General features: G+C 44.7%; 2 protein-coding genes across 2 annotated transcripts in view; one reads left to right on the top strand and one right to left on the bottom strand.

Annotated features, from left to right (window-relative positions):
• Positions 1-2,422: 2,422 nt before the first annotated feature.
• On the bottom strand, positions 2,423-19,304 carry CDK9 (cyclin dependent kinase 9). Its single transcript, XM_056540225.1, has 7 exons — positions 19,213-19,304; positions 15,339-15,420; positions 12,002-12,092; positions 8,048-8,226; positions 5,989-6,160; positions 3,824-3,972; positions 2,423-2,785 (listed from the first exon to the last, which is right to left on the bottom strand). Exons 1-7 carry the CDS (start codon positions 19,302-19,304, stop codon positions 2,423-2,425), a joined length of 1,128 nt encoding a protein of 375 aa, XP_056396200.1.
• The window catches only part of SH2D3C (SH2 domain containing 3C), an 87,040-nt gene continuing 85,913 nt past the window's right edge, over positions 19,213-20,339 (top strand). Inside the window, exon 1 of the mRNA XM_056540443.1 lies at positions 19,213-19,549. Within this exon, the coding sequence (XP_056396418.1) occupies positions 19,303-19,549 (247 nt within the window). The 5' untranslated portion in view covers positions 19,213-19,302. The remainder of the gene's footprint in view (positions 19,550-20,339) is intronic.

The raw sequence follows: 20,339 nt of genomic DNA, 5'->3' as shown, positions 1-20,339 counted from the left end.
TTCTGGGGGGGGGGGGGGGGGGGGGTGGAAATACCAAAGAAAAGCCATGCAGTGTAATAGCTATTTTCGCCACTAGAGGGGAGTCTAACCCAGGAGAGAGGACAGTGCTGTACCACCATCCAGCCATGCAGAGACGACCTAAGTCAAAAAGCGTGGCCCGCCGAGGGGAGGATGCGCTTGAGGAACCATGCCCCCGGGAGTCACCGGCAGAACAGTAAGAGGGGAAGCCAGGGCTAAAAAACAATACAATGATGGAGGGGAGATAGGTCATATGATGTGGCATGCACCGTCCCCACTGAGGACTTGCCTGGCCACGTGGGACCAAAGTCACGCTGCCCCAAGTGCAGAGGGTCTCCGGTCAGTAAACCAAAGGACGTGGCCAGGGAGATGTGCCTGACCACCAACACACGTGCAGCAAGCGGGCCAGTTACTACCCCCACCACCGGGAACCGCCTGGGGCAGCATGCAAGCGTGATCACAAAATATGTTCAGCGAAGGGGTGGGAGAACTAACTAGCCGACAAAGAGCGCAGTAGGCACATAGGGGAGCATCAGGGAGGGAGAAAGGATGGAAATCCGTGGCCCGATAAAGGTAGGTGTGTGTGTGGGGCGGGGGGGGGGGGGGGGGACCGTCCCCCTGCAGTATGGCGTTGCCAGAAACCTGGAAGCCATGAGGGGTCTGGGCCAGCACAGCCACGTGTAATGCCAGCTGAGGAGCTGGGTCTATATGCCAAGCGGACCCCCAGGAGAGCATAGAAAAGGGAGGAAGAGAAAGAGGGAGAATGTAGTTCATACTCACCCATGGACTCCATTTTCTTATACTCACCCTTGAAGTCTTCAGTCAGCTAAAGGCCGCGCTGCATCACGCCAAGCTTCCATAGAGAGGCGGGTAGGGGCAGGTGGGGGACCCGGGCCCAGAGTACTACCGCCAGGCGCTGACCGTTGGCAAGAAGGGGTTGACGGCCTATACTTTATGCACTGTGCCCCTTCATTGCATGTGGGAGATCAGGTAGCGCCATGCTTCTGTCACCCAACCTAGAAAAACTAACTAGACTAGACATCCCTAGCTAGAAAATAATAAAAGACAAAAGACCATGTCTGGAGAGCTCCAGACCTCTATCTGCCTCCTACTGACACTAAGCAGAACTAATCTCTGTGCCTGTGGACGAGTATATCCTTCTAGGAGGAGCAGACTTCTTTTTTTACCTAGTGTTAGCCTCCAAATGCAGTGTTTCCCAACCAGGGTGCCCCCAGCTGTTGCAAAAACTACAACTCCCAGCATGCCTGGACAGCCTTTGGCTGTTCAGGCATGCTGGGAGTTGTAGTTTTGCAACATCTGGAGGCACCCTGTTTGGGAAACACTGTCGTAATGGCCAGCAGCATAATACCCATGGTCTCTGCGTTCCCCAATGAGGCGACCAAGAAAGCAATGAGATCGTAGCACAAATTGTGTACATGCAGCCATGCCCGTTTCTCTATTTTTGAATTATATGCGACATGACCGTACCGCATAGAGTTCATGGCCGGACACCATACACCCTCCAAAATAAATGACATCATACATGAATAACATGACACCATTTAATATTCCCCTACATACACACATTATCAATAAAAAGTAGTAAAATGGGAATACAAGATGACATTACCGTTATCAGTGCTATATACAGACATTATGGGTAGAGATGAGCGAACTTACAGTAAATTCGATTCATCACCAACTTCTCGGCTCGGCAGTTGATGACTTATCCTGCATAAATGAGTTCAGCTTTCAGGTGCTCCGTGGGCTGGAAAAGGTGGATACAGTCCTAGGAGACTCTTTCCTAGGAATGTATTCACCTTTTCCAGCCCACCGGAGCACCAGAAAGCTGAACTAATTTATGCAGGATAAGTCATCAACTGCCGAGCCGAGAAGTTTGTGACGAATCGAATTTACTGTAAGTTCGCTCATCTCTAATCATGGGCATTATTTGCAATCCTTTAAAGCAGTTTTTCCCAACCAGTGTGCCTCCAGCTGTTGCAAAACTACAACTCCCAGCATGCCCGGACAGCCAACGGCTGTCCGGGCATGCTGGGAGTTGTAGTATTGCAACAGCTGGAGGCACACCGGTTGGGAAACACTGCTTTACAGGAGAACATTTCAACCATACGAGTATATGTAACAAGATGATGTAAAAAGGAAGACTCTGTCCATATACAGCGGGCAGGGTGGCACACAGTGCCAAGGGGCTTATCAGTAGATACACTTCCGTGATGCAGGAAAGAGTCATTGCCGGTTGTCACCGTGGTTTTCGTTTTACTTTACAAGATTTTTGCGTTTCTGTAACCATCCAAAACATAGAGCTAAATGAATTTCTTTGAGTCACTTAATGGTTTATTCCTCTCTACACAATGGCAGGACTCAAGCATTCATCTAGGGGGCCTCAAAATACACGGTCAAACTCTGATTGGTTAGTGGCAGGGTTCCTTCCCTGATTGGCTGGTTGTTGGGGCATGTGACCGCCTCTTCTTCGAGGAGGAGCCAAATATTCGAACATGGACTGGTTGTGGGTGGAGAGCATGTTCTTCAGGTCAGAAGGCATGGGGTCAGACCAGAAGAAGTCATGGTTGAGCGCGTCGTCGCTATCGATTCTCTGTGCCGGATCCAAGACTAGCAGCTTGTCTATGAGGTCTAGCGCGTACGCATCTTTCACATACGCCTTTAACCTTTCCTTTACTTTCCTCTTTTGACCTTTCGGCAGCTCAAGTTTTTGGTAGAGTTCATACTTGTCCACATTTGGCCAAACCTGTAACCATGAAAGAGGACATGAATGGAGGTTCATAAAATTCTCTTATATCCCCCCCCCCCCCCCCCTCACACCCCAGCTCTGGGACCACATTATTTTTTATTTATTTTTATAGCCAGATACTTTAACATGTTCTTTTTTTCTAATCTGCTTCTATTTTCTTTAGCAGCCTCATGAAAATAGACACAATGAATATCTCCAGACCCTATTGGTTATAAGGTTGGGGGAGGTCAGGGGGGGCTACAGGGAGGGGGAGGCTGAGCTGCTTTTGTCTTATCTATCAGCCTGCTGTGTAAGTCGGGTTCCTGTCACAGAGCCTTAGTGCACAGTGTCCGCTCTGAGGCGTAGGGAAGCTTCCACATAAAATGTGGGGGGCAAGTGTTCGTTTTGCCCAAGGGAACACCCACTCCTCCTCAGTGAACAAAATGCAGCGCGAGTAACAGAAAGAAGGGAATTAGGAGCCATAAAAGAGATGAAAAACAGGATTTAAGCACAGAGGATCCATACCGGGTAAGGAGTAAGCCAGGAGAATTTTTTTTATCTTAATTCAGGTACTCTTTAAAAGGGGAACCATTTAAAAAAACGTAATCCTTCCAGTACTTATCAGCTGGTGTATGCTCCATTGGAAGTTGTGTAGTTCTTTCCAGTCTGACCACAGTGCTCTCTGCTGACACCTCTTTCCCTTTAAGGAATTGTTCAGAGCAGGAGCAAATCCCCATAGCAAACCTCTCCTGCTCTGGACAGTTCCTGACATGGACAGAGGTGTCAGCAGAGAGCACTGTGGTCAGACTGGAAATAACTACACAACTTCCTCTGGAGCATACAGCAGCTCATAAGTACTGGAAGGATTAAGATTTTTATATAGAAGTCATTTATAAATCTGTTTAACTTTAGGGTACCAGTTGATCCCCCCCCCCAAAAAAAATTCTCATTTGTAAACATACCCTTAAAGTTTTGTGACTGTTATTCTAATAGGGTCAATTAACAATGAGGTTTTCTGGGACATTGGATTTTCTCCCCAACATAACTAATACTTACCTCGGGTGTAATGGAGCCGCACAACTGGCTGATGAGGGTCAGCTGGTGTTGCTCTGTGTTTCCCTGCATGATAGGGCTCCTGGTCCACATTTCCGCCATGATGCATCCAGCACCCCATAAATCAATGGGCGGTCCATAAATCCGCTCACCTGGTGGAAGAAAAAAAAAATTATGATCATTAGGAATAGACAATGTTGCACGATTTTGTAAGTGTATGGGGAAGGAAGGAAAAATTCATAATTCCAAGAAATGTGCATCTTATTTAATATAATAAAAAAAAAAAATAATTTAAATCAAGAATGTTGGTTTATGATCATGTGGATAGGGGTACTGGGTTTTCAAACCAGGGTGCCTCCAGCTGTTGCAAAACCTCAACTCCCAGCATGCCCGGACAGCCTTTGATGTGAACATGTGCGTAAGGGTGCATTCACACCACGTTTTGTACATACGGGTGCCGGATACGGCGCGGAGAGGGGCAAACCGGGCGCTCCCGTACCCCGGCCGGATCAGCCCGTGACTCCATTTACTTTAACGACCCGACCGGAGTCAAACGGTGACACCGGTCGGCTCAGTTTTGACCCGTATGCGGTTTTGGACCGGACCTAAGACCGTAGGTCCGGTCAGGAAAACGCATACGGGTCAAAACTGAGCCGACCGGAGACACCGTTTGACTCCGGTCGGGTCGTTAAAGTAAATGGAGTCACGGGCAGATCCGGCCGGGGTACGGGAGCGCCCGGTTTGCCCCTCCTCCCGCCGGATCCGGCACCCGTATGTACAAAACATGGTGTGCATGCAGCCATATATACACACACGACAAGCCTAGTTGTCCCCTATTGTGACACATATATGTGTCCCAATAGGGGACAACCAGGCTTGTGTCCCGGCCCTACCTTGTACACAGGACCGCCGTCAGGGGGCATAGCCAATACACCAGTAAGGGGCCCAGGCCCCCGCTGCAACCCCCCTGCAAAAGCCCCAGCACAAAAGCAGATGTTTTAACAGCGGTCTCCTGCTTCTGTACGTCAGTCAGCCACATCATTCACCCCCCTCATGCCACTTTATCCCCCCTGTGCCAAATCATCCCCCCTTTATTACCCCGTTCCACATCATTTCCTCTTAATCCCCTTTGCTATTTAATTCCCCCTTTATCCCCCCCCCCCCCCCATGCCACTTCATAAAGAGGGGGGGGGGGGGGTGACAAATTTACACAGAGTGTAATAAAGGGGGAATGAAACGGCACAATACACGTGGGAATAAGATGGCACAGGGTATAGAAGGGCATGAAATGATATGGGGGAGGGATATAAGGGGAGATTATACTGTAATATAGATTTTTTTATTGTGTTTTATAAGTAATTACACTCTGGAGAAAGTGTTGGCTGGTTGCTTTATGAATTAGTGTAGTGTTTTGCAACCATTGTGCCACCAGCTGTTGCAAAACTACAAGTCCCAGCATGCCCGGACAGCCAAAGGCTGTCCGGGCATGCTGGGAGTTGTAGTTTTGCAACAGCTGGAGGCACCCTGGTGGGAAAACACTACACTAATTCCTTTAACAAGACCTGGATCTTGTAAGTACAATTACATTTTGCAATACAACACTGCCGGGCGGAGACTGAACGTTTGAGAACCATACATGTCACTTACATGGCTGTATTACTGAGACAAGTTATATACGGTCATTAACCTCTTAAGGACCCATGACGTACATGTACGTCATAAGTCCGCTCCCGATCTATAACGCGGGGCACGGCATTGATCACGGTGCAGCGCGCTATTAACCCTTTAGACGCGCCGTTCAAAGTTGAACGCCGCGTCTAAAGTGAAAGTATGCCGGTTAGCTCAGGGAGTTGTTCGGGATCGTCGTGGCATCCCGAACAGCTTACATGACAGCTGGAGGATCCCTACCTGCCTCCTTAATCCTTCCAGTACTTATTAGCTGCTGAATACTACAGAGGAAATTCTTAGGACAGTATTTCCGTCATTTAGGAACAATTTTGAGCCTATTTCCCAATAAGGGACATCTCTCAACAGTGGACACTTTTATTCCTCATGAATGCCCACTATTGGGAGATTCTACTGTATGCGTGTGTATGTGTGTTTATAGCTGACTTCTGGGACAGTACAAGTACCCCAAAAATAAGGTTACCCAACAGCCATTGCTTTACCTAGAAGCAGCTCAGGCGGTCGATACCAAAGTGTGACCACCCGATTGGTGTATCTGTTGGGTTGGCTGTTCTTGGCAAGGCTGAACGCCCTGGCTAATCCAAAGTCCGCGAGTTTCAGGACTCCATCTCTGGTGATAAGCACATTGGCAGCTTTCATGTCTCTGTGAAGGATCTGTGCAAGAAAACAGATCAATAACATCAAATAGACATAATAAATCACATTACTGGTATTGAGTGTGTAAAACTAGATAGCAACTTAAAGCGTATGTTCACAAATTGGGGGGAGGTTGAGGCTTCGGTACTGGGGGAACACATTGATGTGGCTGGCGTCACGGAGACCTGTCTGAGTACATCACATGACTGGGGTTTACACTGCTCTGAGAGTATAGGCCAGGGTTTCCCCATCCAGGGTACCTCCAGCTTTTGCAAAACATGCAGTTTCCAGCATGCCCCGTCAGCCCCATATGATATGTCCTAGGGGGAGTAATAACCTGCAGCATCATGTCCTAGAGGGAGTAATAAGCTGCAGCATCACAAGTTGTAGGGGAAATAATAACCTGCAGCATCATATGTCCTAAGGAGAGCAATAATCTGCATGATTCATGTCCTAGGGGGGGGAGCAATAACCTGCATGATTCATGTCCTGGGGGGGGGGGGGGGGGGGGGGAAGCAAGAACCTGCAGCATCACATGTCCTAGGGGGGAGTAATAACCTGCAGCATCACATGTCCTAGGGGGGAGTAATAACCTGCAGCATCATGTCCTAGGGGGGAGTAATAACCTGCATCATCACCACGTCCTAGGGGGGAGTAATCTGCATCATCACGTCCTAGGAGGGAGTAATAACCTGCAGCATCACATGTCCTAGGAGGGAGTAATAACCTGCAGCATCACATGTCCTAGGAGGGAGTAATAACCTGCAGCATCACATGTCCTAGGAGGGAGTAATAACCTGCAGCATCACATGTCCTAGGAGGGAGTAATAACCTGCAGCATCACATGTCCTAGGAGGGAGTAATAATCTGCATCGTCACATGTCCTAGGAGGGAGTAATAACCTGCATCGTCACATGTCCTAGGGGGGAGTAATAACCTGCATCGTCACATGTCCTAGGAGGGAGTAATAACCTGCATCATCACATGTCCTAGGGGGGAGTAATAACCTGCATCATCACATTTCCTAGGGGGGAGTAATAACCTGCATTATCACATTTCCTAGGGGGGAGTAATAACCTGCATCATCACATGTCCTAGGGGGGAGTAATAACCTGCATCATCACATGTCCTAGGGGGGAGTAATAACCTGCATCATCACATTTCCTAGGGGGGAGTAATAACCTGCATTATCACATTTCCTAGGGGGGAGTAATAACCTGCATCATCACATGTCCTAGGGGGGAGTAATAACCTGCATCATCACATGTCCTAGGGGGGAGTAATAACCTGCATCATCACATTTCCTAGGGGGGAGTAATAACCTGCATTATCACATTTCCTAGGGGGGAGTAATAACCTGCATTATCACATTTCCTAGGGGGGAGTAATAACCTGCATCATCACATGTCCTAGGGGGGGAGTAATAACCTGCATCATCACATGTCCTAGGGGGGAGTAATAACCTGCATCATCACATGTCCTAGGGGGGAGTAATAACCTGCATCATCACATTTCCTAGGGGGGAGTAATAACCTGCATTATCACATTTCCTAGGGGGGAGTAATAACCTGCAGCATCACATGTCCTAGGGGGGAGTAATAACCTGCATCATCACATGTCCTGGGGGGGGGGGGGGGGGGGGGAGTAATAACCTGCATCACCACATGTCCTAGGGGGGGGGGGGGGGTAATAACCTGCATCATCACATGTCCTAGGGGGGGGGGGGGGGGGGGGGGGAGTAATAACCTGCATCACCACATTTCCTAGGGGGGAGTAATAACCTGCATCATCACATTTCCTAGGGGGGAGTAATAACCTGCAGAATCCTATGTCCGGGGGAAGTAAACAATTCCCACCCACCCTCACTAGTAAACAGACGGTAGAAGCGCAGGCAGGGCGTCTCACCTTGTTCCTGTGGATGTAGTAAAGGCCATTGAGAAGCATCTGCATCACTTTCTTGATCTCGGAGAGGGTGAACTTGACGTGCGTATTGCTCAGCAGCCCCGCTAGGTCGTGCTCACAGAAATCAAACACCAAGAAGATGCTTCCTTTGTATCTATTATACTGGTTCGCTGCGGGAGAAACTAGGTGGGCAAGAGAGTCTCGGAAAGGTTCTGACACTCACAGCGGAAGCTTATACATGGAGCAATGGTTAAAGAGCATCTGTGGCCGACACACAGCCGAGAGGTCATACCGGCAATGTGACAGGCAGCATTATTTACTGTCACTTCAGGATAAGCTGCCATCAGCGTGTAACATGAGGAGCAGCACTATTATTTGGCAATTATACAACATGTATATGGCATTTTAATGCAGAATTCTGCTCTGCAGGCTTCCTCTCTAATTTGCAGTTCTCCAAGAGCTGGTGGGCAGAGCTTGTTCCTCCTCCTCTTCCCCTTCAGAGACTTGTATTGCTTGTCTGAGCTGATTTTCATATTAAAAGGGGTTATCCAGGCAAAAAATGTTTATATAATATATATATTATATATCTCTCTCTCTCTCTATCTATCTATCTATATCTCTCTATCTCTATCTATCTATATATATCAACTGGCTCAAGAAAGTTAAACAGATTTGTAAATTACTTCTATTAAAAAAATCTTAATCCTTTCAGTACTTATGAGCTTCTGAAGTTAAGGTTGTTCTTTTCTGTCTAAGTCCTCTCTGATGACACGTGTCTCGGGAAACGCCCAGTTTAGAAGCAAATCCCCATAGCAAACCTCTTCTAAACTGGGCGTTTCCCAAGACACGCGTCAGAGAGGACTTAGACAGAAAACAACAACCTTAACTTCAGAAGCTCATAAGTACTGAAAGGATTAAGATTTTTTTTTTTTATAGAAGTAATTTACAAATCTGTTTAACTTTCTGGAGCCAGTTGATATATATAAAAAAGTTTTTGCCTGGAATACCCCTTTAATATATTTGAGCAGCAGGAGGGAGGGGGGGGGGTGATTTGATAACAGGAGAATGAAGCATTTTTGTCTATTTGAAAATGTTTCTTACATTCGCTAGTACTTTAAATCAATGCAAAGTTTGTTTAAATGACACGTGCCTGTTTAAACCTGAAAATGGCTGCGGTGGGCGACAGATGCTCTTTAATACACAGAAAACTGATCAAGATTAACACTGCTGTTCTTACATAAAAGTTTATAGGGGGAATTTATCAATGCCTATATTAGAAATCTGGTTACGGTAACCAAAAAAAAATTATATATTTTTTATAGTTATTTATAAAAATATATATATTTAAAAAAAAATTATATAATTTTTAATAGTATATATATATATATATATATATATATATATATATATATATATATATATATATATATACACACACACATACATATACATACACACACACATATATTTATAATTTAGTTTATATTAAATAATAACTAAAAAAATATATATAACCGCCATGAAAGCCTTGATAAATTCCCCAATGCCCCTGCCCAATTAGATACAATCTATTATTTCCTTAAAAGGCGTTATCCAGGAAAAAAATATTTTTTTGAGATATATCAACTGGCTCCAGAAAGTTAAACAGATTTGTAAATTACTTCTATTAAAAAAAAAAAAAAAAAAAATCTTAATCTTTTCAGTACTTATGAGCTGCTGAAGTTGAGTTCTTTTCTGTCTAAGTGCTCTCTGATGACACCTGTCTCGGAAACTGTACAGAGTAGAAGCAAATTCCCATAGCAAACCTCTTCTACTCTGTGCAGTTCCCGAGACAAGCAGAGATGTCAGCAGAGAGCACTGTTGTCAGACAGAAGAGAACAACTCAACTTCAGCAGCTGATAATTATTGGAAGGATTAAGATTTTTTTTTTTTTTTAAATATAAGTAATTTACAAGTCTGTTTAACTTTCTGGAGCCAGTTGATTATTTATATATAAAAAGTTTTTTCCTGGAATACCCCTTTAATGCAGTGATCTCAGCGCTGGAGGGGTCAATTAACTAATAAGCGTTATAAATATTTAGGGTATTACGTATGGTGCAAATGAGGTCTGCAAAAAAAATAAAAAATAAAAAAAAGTGCAACCTCTGTATCCAAATATTGGTACACCACATATCTATTCTGAAGCCATATTTACCTGTACAGTACTGTACTTGTTTAGTTCATTCTTTCGGTGGAGGAATTTTAGTGGCGGAAGGCTCTGCCTCTGAAATTCTATGGTCTACACCAGTGGTCTCAAACTGTGGTCCTCCAGATGTTGCAAAACTTCAACTCCGAGCATGCCCGGACAGCTGTTTGCTGTCCGGGCATGCTGGGAGTTGAAATTTTGCAGCATCTGGGGGGGCCACAGATTGAGACACTGGTCTACACTGTGTAGCGGAATCCCATTGACAGCAATGAGAACCCAGCCTCTCCATTACAATTCCATTACTCACGCAGTATACCAGCGGTCTCTAAACTGCTGACTTCCATACTGGCAGAACTACAACTCCCAGCATGCCAGGCATTGTAGTTTCACATCATCTCTGGGTCTTCTGCTTGGAAACCACTGCTGTATACTGTTCTGCCCAACGAACTTACTTAAAGGGGTACTCCGATGCCAGAAAGGGGTACTCCGGTGTCACAGATTTGTGAATTACTTCTATAAAAAAAATCTTAATCCTTCCAGTACTTATTAGCTGCTGAATACTTCAGAGGAAATTCTCTTCTTTTTGGAACACAGAGCTCTCTGCTGACATCATGACCACAGTGCTCTCTGCTGACATCTCTGTCCATTTTAAGAACTGTCCAGAGTAGGAGAAAATTCCCATAGCAAACATATGCTGCTCTGGACAGTTCCTAAAATGGACAGAGATGTCAGCAGAGAGCTCTGTGTTCCAAAAAGATAAGAATTTCCTCTGTAGTATTCAGCAGCTAATAAGTACTGGAAGGATTAAGATATTTTTAATAGAAGTAATTTACAAATCTGTTTAACTTTCTGGCACCAGTTGATAAAAAAAAAAAATTTAAAGTTTTCCACTGGAGTACCCCTTTAAAGCAAATCAATCAGCAGGGTAGATTACGTTAACCTGCTGGGATAGCCTAATAAAGCACCTTAAAGAGTGATCATAATGTTACTATTAATGTGTCTTTCTGCTGCACAGTTTTCTGGGAAAATACAGTTTTATTAATATTAAGATTAGTCCGTTTGGTGTACTGGGGGTATTACTTCACTCCTAGGTGCACCGATAAGCCTGTCGGCTGATATACATAGTGCTCAAACTTAGGCATAGCAGCCCTGGATTAGTACTGTCCAACCCAAGATTAGAGAGCAGCCTTAAATGGGCGCTGTCAGATCCAAAACCTTTTTATATGTTGTTACTGATAAAAATGTAAGATCTTTTGTAATACGGTTGTTTAATATTTTTTTAATATTTAATAAAGAAAAACGGCTCCTGAAAATCCCACCACTAGGTGTCTCATTACCTACAGGGACACTAACCAGTACTGCAGCAGCATCAGCTTGTCCATGACTCATGGACAAAGCTGCATGAGCAGACACACCGGTCACCAGGGCTCCATCCACTTACAATGGAGCTCATGTCCCGCAATGAGTCAGAGTAAACCGCGACGGAAAGAGGCGCACGACCACACACTTCTAACGGATATATCTAGGAATCCGGGAGGGGTCTGAGCTTTATGACCTCTTACTGATCAAAACTTTTTACTTTTTTTTTTTTTAAGCGATAGTAACTCTACAATGCAGAAAAAAAATTTGGTAGGGAAAACAGCCTTTTTGCTGGCACTGAATAGGGTCATTACAGTAATCAGCTTGTGACCAATGTCACCTAGTTGCGAAGCACTAAACACATGCAGATATTCTGAGCAGCACATCTTTCATATGCACAGAATATGATGTACCTTTTGTCCTGCAAATCTCAATGAGGTTCACTACGTTTTCATGTTTCAGGAGCTGGAGAATTTTGATTTCACGTAGAGCGGTTATCGGAAACTATGGGGAAGAAAAAAAAAAGAAAATAAATAGTTATATTAGTTCCTGGGAAAGCTGGGTGGTTATGAACATCTGGATGAAAACTCTTATGTGAATGGCTTACTGAACTATATTTGGATAATTAACCCCTTAACCACGGACGTAAATGTACGTCCTGGTTTGGCGGGACTTCGCGCACCAGGACGTACATTTAATTCCTGTGTATGACCTCGAGCATCGGAACATTGCTCGCATCATACATGGCAGGTTCCTGCTACTATCAGCAGCCGGGGACCCGCCAGTAATGGCCGACATCCGCGATTGCGCGGATGTCCGCTATTAACCCCTCAGATGCCATGATAAATACAGATCACGGCATCTGCGGCACTTTGAATGGATGTTCGGATCGCCCGCAGCGCTGCCGCGGGGATCCGATCATCCAGCATGACAGCCGGAGGTCCCCTCACCTTGCTCCGGCCGTCTCCAGGGGTCTTCTGCTCTGGTCTGAGATAGAGCAGAAGATCACCGATAATACTGATAAGTGCTGTGTCCTATACATAGCACTGAACAGTATTAGAAATCAAAGGATTGCTATAGATAGTCCCCTATGGGGACATAAAAAGTGTAAAAAAAAAAAAAAAAAAAAAAAAAAAAAGAGAAAAATACCCTTCCCCAATAAAAATTTTAATTGTCAGTTTTTCACAATTTACCCCCAAAAAGTGTAATAATTTTTTTTATAAACATATTTGGTATCGCCGCGTGCGTAAAATGGCTTAACTATCAAAATATAATGTTAATGATCCCGTACGGTAAATGGCGTAAACGTAAAAAATAAAAACAGTCCCAAAATGCTGCTTTTTTGTCACATTTTATTAAAAAAAAAAACATCTAAAAGTTTTATATATGCAAATGTGGTATCGATAAAAAGTACAGATGACAGTGAAAAAAATGAGCCCTCATACCGCCCTATATATGGAAAAATGAAAAAGATATAGGTGCTCAAAATAGGACGATTTTAGATTACTGATTTTGTACAAAAAGTTTTAGATTTTTTTTAAGCGGTACAAAAATATAAAAGTGTCTAGCCATGGGTATCATTTTAATTGTATTGACCCACAGAATAAAGAGCACATGTCATTTTTACCAAAAAGTGTACAGTGCGAAAACTAAACCCTCCAAAATGTGCAAAATTGTGTTTTTCATTCAAATTTCCTCCCTAAAAAAATTTTTTGGGGGGGTCGCCGTACATTTAATGGTAAAAAGAGAGGTTTCATTACAAAGTACAATTGGACACGCAGATGGAAATATAAAAGAGTTATGGATTTTAACCCCTTAAGGACTGAGGGGTTTTCGGTTTTTGCATTTTCGTTTTTTCCTCCTCACCTTTTAAAAATCATAACCCTTTCAATTTTGCACCTAGAAATCCATTTGATGGCTTATTTTTTGCGCCACCAATTCTACTTTGCAGTGACAGTCATTTTACCCAAAAATCTACAGTGAAACGGAAAAAAAAGTCATTGTGCGACGAAATTGAAGAAAAAACACAATTTTGTAACTTTTGGGGGTTTCCGTTTCTACGCAGTACATTTTTCAGTAAAAATGACACCTTATTATTCTGTAGGTCCATACAATTAAAATGATACCCTACTTATATCGGTTTGATTTTGTCACACTTCTGGAAAAAATCCTAACTACATGCAGGAAAATTTATACATTTAAAATAGTCATCTTCTGACCCCTATAACTTTTATTTTTCTGCGTATGGGTCGGTATGAGGACTCATTTTTTTGCGCCGTGATCTGACGTTTTTAGCGGTACAATTTTTGCATTGATCGCTTTTTATTCATTTTGTCATGATATAAAAAGCGACCAAAAATACGTTATTTTGGACTTTGGAATTTTTTTTGCGCGTACACCATTGACCGTGCGGTTTAATTAATGATATATTTTTATAGTTCAGACATTTACGCATTCGGCGATACCACATATGTTTATTTTTATTTACACAGTTTTTTTTTTTATGGGAAAAGAGGGGCGATTTGAACTTTTATTAGGGAAGGGGTTAAATGACCTTTGTTAACTTTTTTCACTTTTTTTGCAGTGTTATAGCTCCCACAGGGACTTATAAGGCTCAGTTTCCACTTGTTTTTTTTTTCTGGCAGTTTTGGGATATCTGCCACTGCAGTTTTTGAGCAAAAGCCAGAAGTGGATCCATAAGGAATAGGACATAATACTTCTCCTCACTTGTGACTTTGGCTCAAAAACTGCAGTGGCGGTATTCCAAAATCTGCCAGAGAAAAAAACCAAGTGGAAACTTAGCCTAACACTGCACACACTGATCTCCTATGCTGATCCCTGCAGAGCCATAGCTCTGCACTGATCAGCGAGATAGGGGCTCGATTGCTCAAGCCTGTAGTTCAGGCTTGGAGCAATCAAACCCCGATCGGACGCCGCGGACACAGGTAAGGAGACCTCCGCCAGCGTCCCAGCTGATCAGAACATCACGATTTTATCGCAATGTCCCGATCAGCCCGACTGAGCTGCCGGGAAGCGTTTACTTTCGTTTTCAGACGCGGCGGTCAACTTTGATCGCCGCGTCTGAAGGGTTAACAAAGTGCGTCACAACGATCGGTGCAGCACGCTGTTAGCCCAGGGTCCCGGCTATGATTAGCAGACAGGACCGACCCGGTGTGATGCGGGCTCAGGACGTACAGGTATTTCCTAAGTCCTTAAGGGTTTAAAAGGCGAGGAGGAAAAAACGAAAACGCAAAAATAAAACTGGCTTGGTCCTTAAGGTTAAAAAGGGCTTGGTCCTTAAGGGGTTAAAGGAGATTTGCAGCTCTAGAAAAGGGTCTGATCGATGGGATCCCCCGCGATCTCATGTACGTGGCCCCGGCTCCCCTCCATGTATCCCTATGGGAGCGGAGATGCATCATTCGTGCATCTCCCATAGAGCTGTATGGCGGTAGAGTGTTGTCCACATCAGTGATGTAGACGACATGCGCATTAACCGCGGTAATGCCAGGTCCCCGTATGGGACCTGCAGATAGGGGATAAGTGTCTAAGACTGCAGTACTCCTTTAATTCGAGGTATGTTTCCCAACCAGTGCCTCCAGCTGTTTCCAAACTACAACTTCCAGCATGCCCGGACAGCCGTTGGCTGTCCGGGCATGCTGGAAGTTGTAGTTTTTCAACAGCTTAAGACACACTAGTTTGGAAACCGTGATCGAAAGGTGAAGATCCCATACGCTCTGATTCTAAACTTACCCCTTCTTTCTCATTTTCCATCAGAACCTTCTTCAGAGCCACTTTCTTCCCCGTCTGTCGATGTTTGGCTTTAAACACTTCCCTAAAAAGACAAGAGACATCAGGTTAGAGAGGCCCAACATGTTACGCGAAACGTAGACTTAGGCTGGGTTCACATCACGTTTTTGCCCTACTGTTTTCAATCCGTTTTTCTAAAGAAAACCATATGGCAAAAAAAACGGATGGAACCGTATGTGAAAAAGTAAACCGTATGCGTTTTTAAACAGTATACTGTTTTTAAAAGTGCATACAGATCCGTCCGTTTTTATAGAAAAAAAAAAAATTATACATTTTTGAAAATTTTGTTCATTTTTAATGGGAGGGGTCTTGGGTGGGGATGCAAATGCGCATGTGCAAAGTAAAAACCGTATACGTTTTCCCGTATGGAACTGTATACATGTGCGTTTCCCATTGACGTCCATATAAAAAAAAAAAACGTATTCGGTTGCAGTGCGGTTTTTAAACCGGAGACACAAACGTAGTCAACCACGGTTTTGACTCCGGTTTAAAAACCGTACTGCAACTGCATACGCTTTTTTTTTTTTTTTTTTTTTAACATGGACGTCAATGGGAAACGCACATGTATACGGTTCCATACGGGAAAACGTATACGGTTATTACTTCGCACATGTGCATTTGCATCCTAAAGTCCCCACCCAACACCCTCCCATTAAAAATGAACAAAATTTTCAAAAACGTATGGGTTTTTTTAAAGTATAAAAACGGACGGAACTGTATGCACTTTTAAAAACAGTATACTGTTTAAAAACGCATACGGTTTACTTTTTCCCCATACTGTTCCATCCGTTTTTTTGCCATACGTTTTTTTTTTAGAAAAACGGATTGAAAACAGTATGGCAAAAACGTGATGTGAACCCAGCCTTAGATGGTAAGCTCCTCTGGTGCAGCGACATCATCTGTAACGAGGTAACGGCCAACACCAGAGACCACGTATCACTAACAGATCGTACGTCAATACAGATTCAAACGAACTCCCCCAAAAGAATGAACACGTTCATTCTTTCAGCATTAGTCGGTTCAGAAATGCACTGCCATCAATGGTGAGAGAGCATGTCTGAGCGGTCCTAGCGCCATACTGAATCAGTCAGCCCAATCGGACATTCTGCAGTGTGAACGCATCCTAAAAAGGATTGGTAATTGAAATCTAAGGGTCTATTCACACTGCAGAAGTTCCGCACCGCTTCCTTGGGTGGTTTCTGGCTTGTGCAGATTTGGTGTGGAACGGGTGTGGACGCGGAACGGGTGTGGACATTCTGCATGCAGACATTCAGAAGTGTGGAAGTCTTTGGTAGAGATGAGCGAACTTACAGTAAATTCGATTCGTCACGAACTTCTCGGCTCGGCAGTTGATGACTTATCCTGCATAAATTAGTTCAGCTTTCCGGTGCTCCCATGGGCTGGAAAAGGTGGATACAGTCCTAGGAGACTCTTTCCTAGGACTGTATCCACCTTTTCCAGCCCACCGGAGCACCGGAAAGCTGAACTAATTTATGCAGGAAAAGCCATCAACTGCCGAGCCGAGAAGTTCGTGACGAATCGAATTTACTGTAAGTTCGCTCATCTCTAGTCTTTGGGCTTTCATTTGAGGCGGAATTCTGAAAGTGGAAATTCTGCCGTGTGAATAGACCCTGAGGCTTCACTCACACTACAGAAATTCCATAGTTTGAATGATGCAACAGAACCGCTTTTTATTTATATACGGATATCTGAAGTGGCCAAAAATCTGTGATTCCGACTTTTTATTTGATTTTTTTAACTAGGCTGATCACCGTGCCGTTTCGTTAGCATTATTTGTTAATAGTTCACACTAAATGTTTATTTTATTTACTTTTTTATCTGTAAATTGAGAAAAGAAGGGTGATTTAATATACTATATATATTATATATATATATATATATATATATATATATATATATATATTTTTTTTTTTTTTTTTTTTTTTTTTTTAAAGGAGGGGGAGGATTCATATCACTTTAGATCCTATAATTATTTATTTGACACTTTTTTAAAGAGTACTGCAGTCTTGGACACTTATCCTCTATCCATAGGATAGGGAATAGTGTCTGATCGTTGGGGGGTGTCTGACCGCTGGGACCCCCACAATCTCCCGTACGGGGACCCCGGAATATCCGCAGCCCTCAGTGAGGTCGATGACACGCCCCCTCCATACAGCTCTATAGGGGATGCATGAGCGCTGCATCTCCGCCTCTCCTATAGAGATACATGGAGGGAGCGTGTCGGCCATGCTGTCATGTTGCGGCTGACACCTCCTGCATGGGAGAGACGTGAACCCCTACAGGAGATCGCGGGGGGTCTGAATGATGAGATCAGACACTTGTCCCCTATCCTGCAGATTTAGTTCACACTAAATATGTTTATTTTTTGTTTACTTTTTTTTTTTATTTGTAAAATGAGAGCAATTCAATTTTAAATTATTATTATTATTTTTTAATGGATTGGAGGAATGTCAGAGAGAGAGAGAGATTATTTTTAGTAGGAAATCTTCGATAGGAGGGATTAATACTTTTTTTTTCCCTTCTGCTATGGGGAGGTTTTTTTTGGGGATGGGTAGAGGGGTTGGTAGGTGATTAATGTTTTGTAAGGGGGGGGGGGTGTGCTTTGTCCGATCAAGATCACACTAGTAATAGATTATAGAGGAATATGGGAATTGTAAGATAGGACGTAGTTTATGATATTTTTTATTTTTTTTACTATTCTATTGTTTTGTTTCATTTAATTTTTTTTTATTTATTTGTCTCTCTTTTCTTCATTTCTGGTTTGAGGTAAATCAATTAGGGAAAGAAGAGGGGGGTTTAGTTATATGAGGAATAAATATGAATAGGGGTGATACGGGTCGGACAGGGCGCTAGACCTAAATTTGGAAATTGTAAGAGGGGGGGGGGGGGGGGGGTTAAAAAATGGTTATATAATGTGTGAAGATATTGATGGTAGTAATTATGTGATGAATAAATACAGTGACCCCCCCCGACCTACGATGGCCCCGACATACGATCATTTCAACATGCGATGGCCTCTCAGAGGCAGCATCAACATACGATGCTTTTGTATGTCGGGGCCATCACATAAACGGCTATCCGGCAGCGCAGACTGCTTCAGCTGCCACCGGATAGCCGTTTACGGTGCCCCGTGTGGTCCGCTGACGATCACTTACCTGTCCTCGGGGCTCCGGCGCGTCCTCTTCGGGATCCCCTGCATCGTCGGCGCTCTCCATCGTCGTCATCACGTCGCTGCGCACGCCGTCCTGTCATCCAATAGGAGCGGCGTGCGTAGCGACGTGATGGCGGCGACGGAGAGCGAGGATGCCGGGGAAGCAGAGGCCTTGCTGGAGCGTCGGGGACACCCCGGGGACGCGGCAACAGCGACATCCAGGGCAGCAGTGACAGTCCCGAGCGGCGGGGACATGTGAGTATAACCTCCAGTACCAGTGGTCATCAACCTGCGGACCTCCAGATGTTGCAAAACTACAACTCCCAGCATGCCCGGACAGCCGTTGGCTGTCCGGGCATGCTGGGTGTTGTAGTTTTGCAACATCTGGAGGTCCGCAGGTTGTAGACCACTGTCCTATACTTTACATTGCACAGATCCCTCAACATGCGATGGTTTCAACAAATGATAGTCCATTTGGAACGGATTACCATCGTAACCATCGTATGTTGAGGGATCACTGTATTGTGAGATATAAAGGAATAATAAAATAAACTGGGGACCAATCACGGCCCTGCTTGTACGGTGTCACTATAGCAGAGAGCTGGACGCTGATTGGCTGACACTGAACGTTCTCTCCGTCCTTACCCGAAGGTCCCCTGACCGATCTTCGCCAGCCGCTCGTACTTGGAGACCTCGTCACAGTAAGGAAACTCCAGCGCGTCATAGTTCTTGGCCATGGCCGGGACTGAGGAGGAGGACGAGGGAGGAGGCTCAGACCCGGACGGACCGCGGCTGTCCGATTCCGGGCACAGGCCGCCGACCCCCGGCCTCTCCCGGTGCTGGGCGGAGGAGTTCAGGCTGGAGGCCTCTGCGAGCTTCAAGGCGATTAAAGAAAGGGGCGAGCGAGAACTACCGGGAACACCGGGCTCGGAGCGGCCGCTGGGACTAAGGCCTGCACTATGGGTGTCCGTGATAGAGAAAGGTACAAGCGGAAGACGGGCATATGGCAGGGCGGAAGTGACGCCACAAGAGGCTGGTCTAGTGTAGGAAGATGACGTCACACAAGGCTGCGGGTGCTGGTGGATGGAGGGGCGTGGTCTCATGTGTCTGTAGGAGACGTGCGATTAACCCCTTGTAAATTGTGCATTCACACACAGCGGATCCGAGGCGACTCTTATTTATTTATTTTTGTTGATTGGCGTGTCTATAAAGTCACCGCCCTCTAAAATATTAACCCCTTTTACCTCACGTTTTGAAGTCAATGGGTAGGGAAATATGGCGGGTGTGAACATACCCTGAGGCAGGGCTGGTGCAAGCATGTTTGTCACCCTGGGCAAAAGATAATTTACCGCCCTCTTGGCTCCGCCCATTGTCTCCGCCCTACCTTACTACTGGGGTGACACACTGTAACAAACCTCCTCCTCATGTAATCTCCTTACTACTGGGGTGACACACTGTAACAAACCCCCTCCTCATGTAATCTTACTACTGGGGTGACACACTGTAACAAACCCCCTCCTCATGTAATCTTACTACTGGGGTGACACACTGTAACAAACCTCCTCCTCATGTAATCTTCTTACTACTGGGGTGACACACTGTAACAAACCCCCTCCTCATGTAATCTCCTTACTACTGGGGTGACACACTGTAACAAACCTCCTCCTCATGTAATCTCCTTACTACTAGGGTGACACACTGTAACAAACCTCCTCATGTAATCTCCTTACTACTAGGGTGACACACTGTAACAAACCCCCTCCTCATGTAAT

This window comes from Hyla sarda, chromosome 9, assembly GCF_029499605.1.
Source record: "Hyla sarda isolate aHylSar1 chromosome 9, aHylSar1.hap1, whole genome shotgun sequence".
Lineage (NCBI taxonomy): Eukaryota > Metazoa > Chordata > Amphibia > Anura > Hylidae > Hyla > Hyla sarda.
This window is presented reverse-complemented; position numbering and strand designations above follow the sequence as displayed.

Coding starts and splice junctions, on each gene's coding strand:
- CDK9 (XM_056540225.1), bottom strand. CDS start 19,304: ATGGCCAAGAACTATGACGCGCTGGAGTTTCCTTACTGTGACGAGGTC. Junction 15,421..19,212: donor ATCGGTCAGGGGACCTTCGG/GTAAGGACGGAG, acceptor TTGTCTTTTTAG/GGAAGTGTTTAAAGCCAAAC. Junction 8,227..12,001: donor TGAGATTTGCAGGACAAAAG/GTACATCATATT, acceptor TTGCCCACCTAG/TTTCTCCCGCAGCGAACCAG.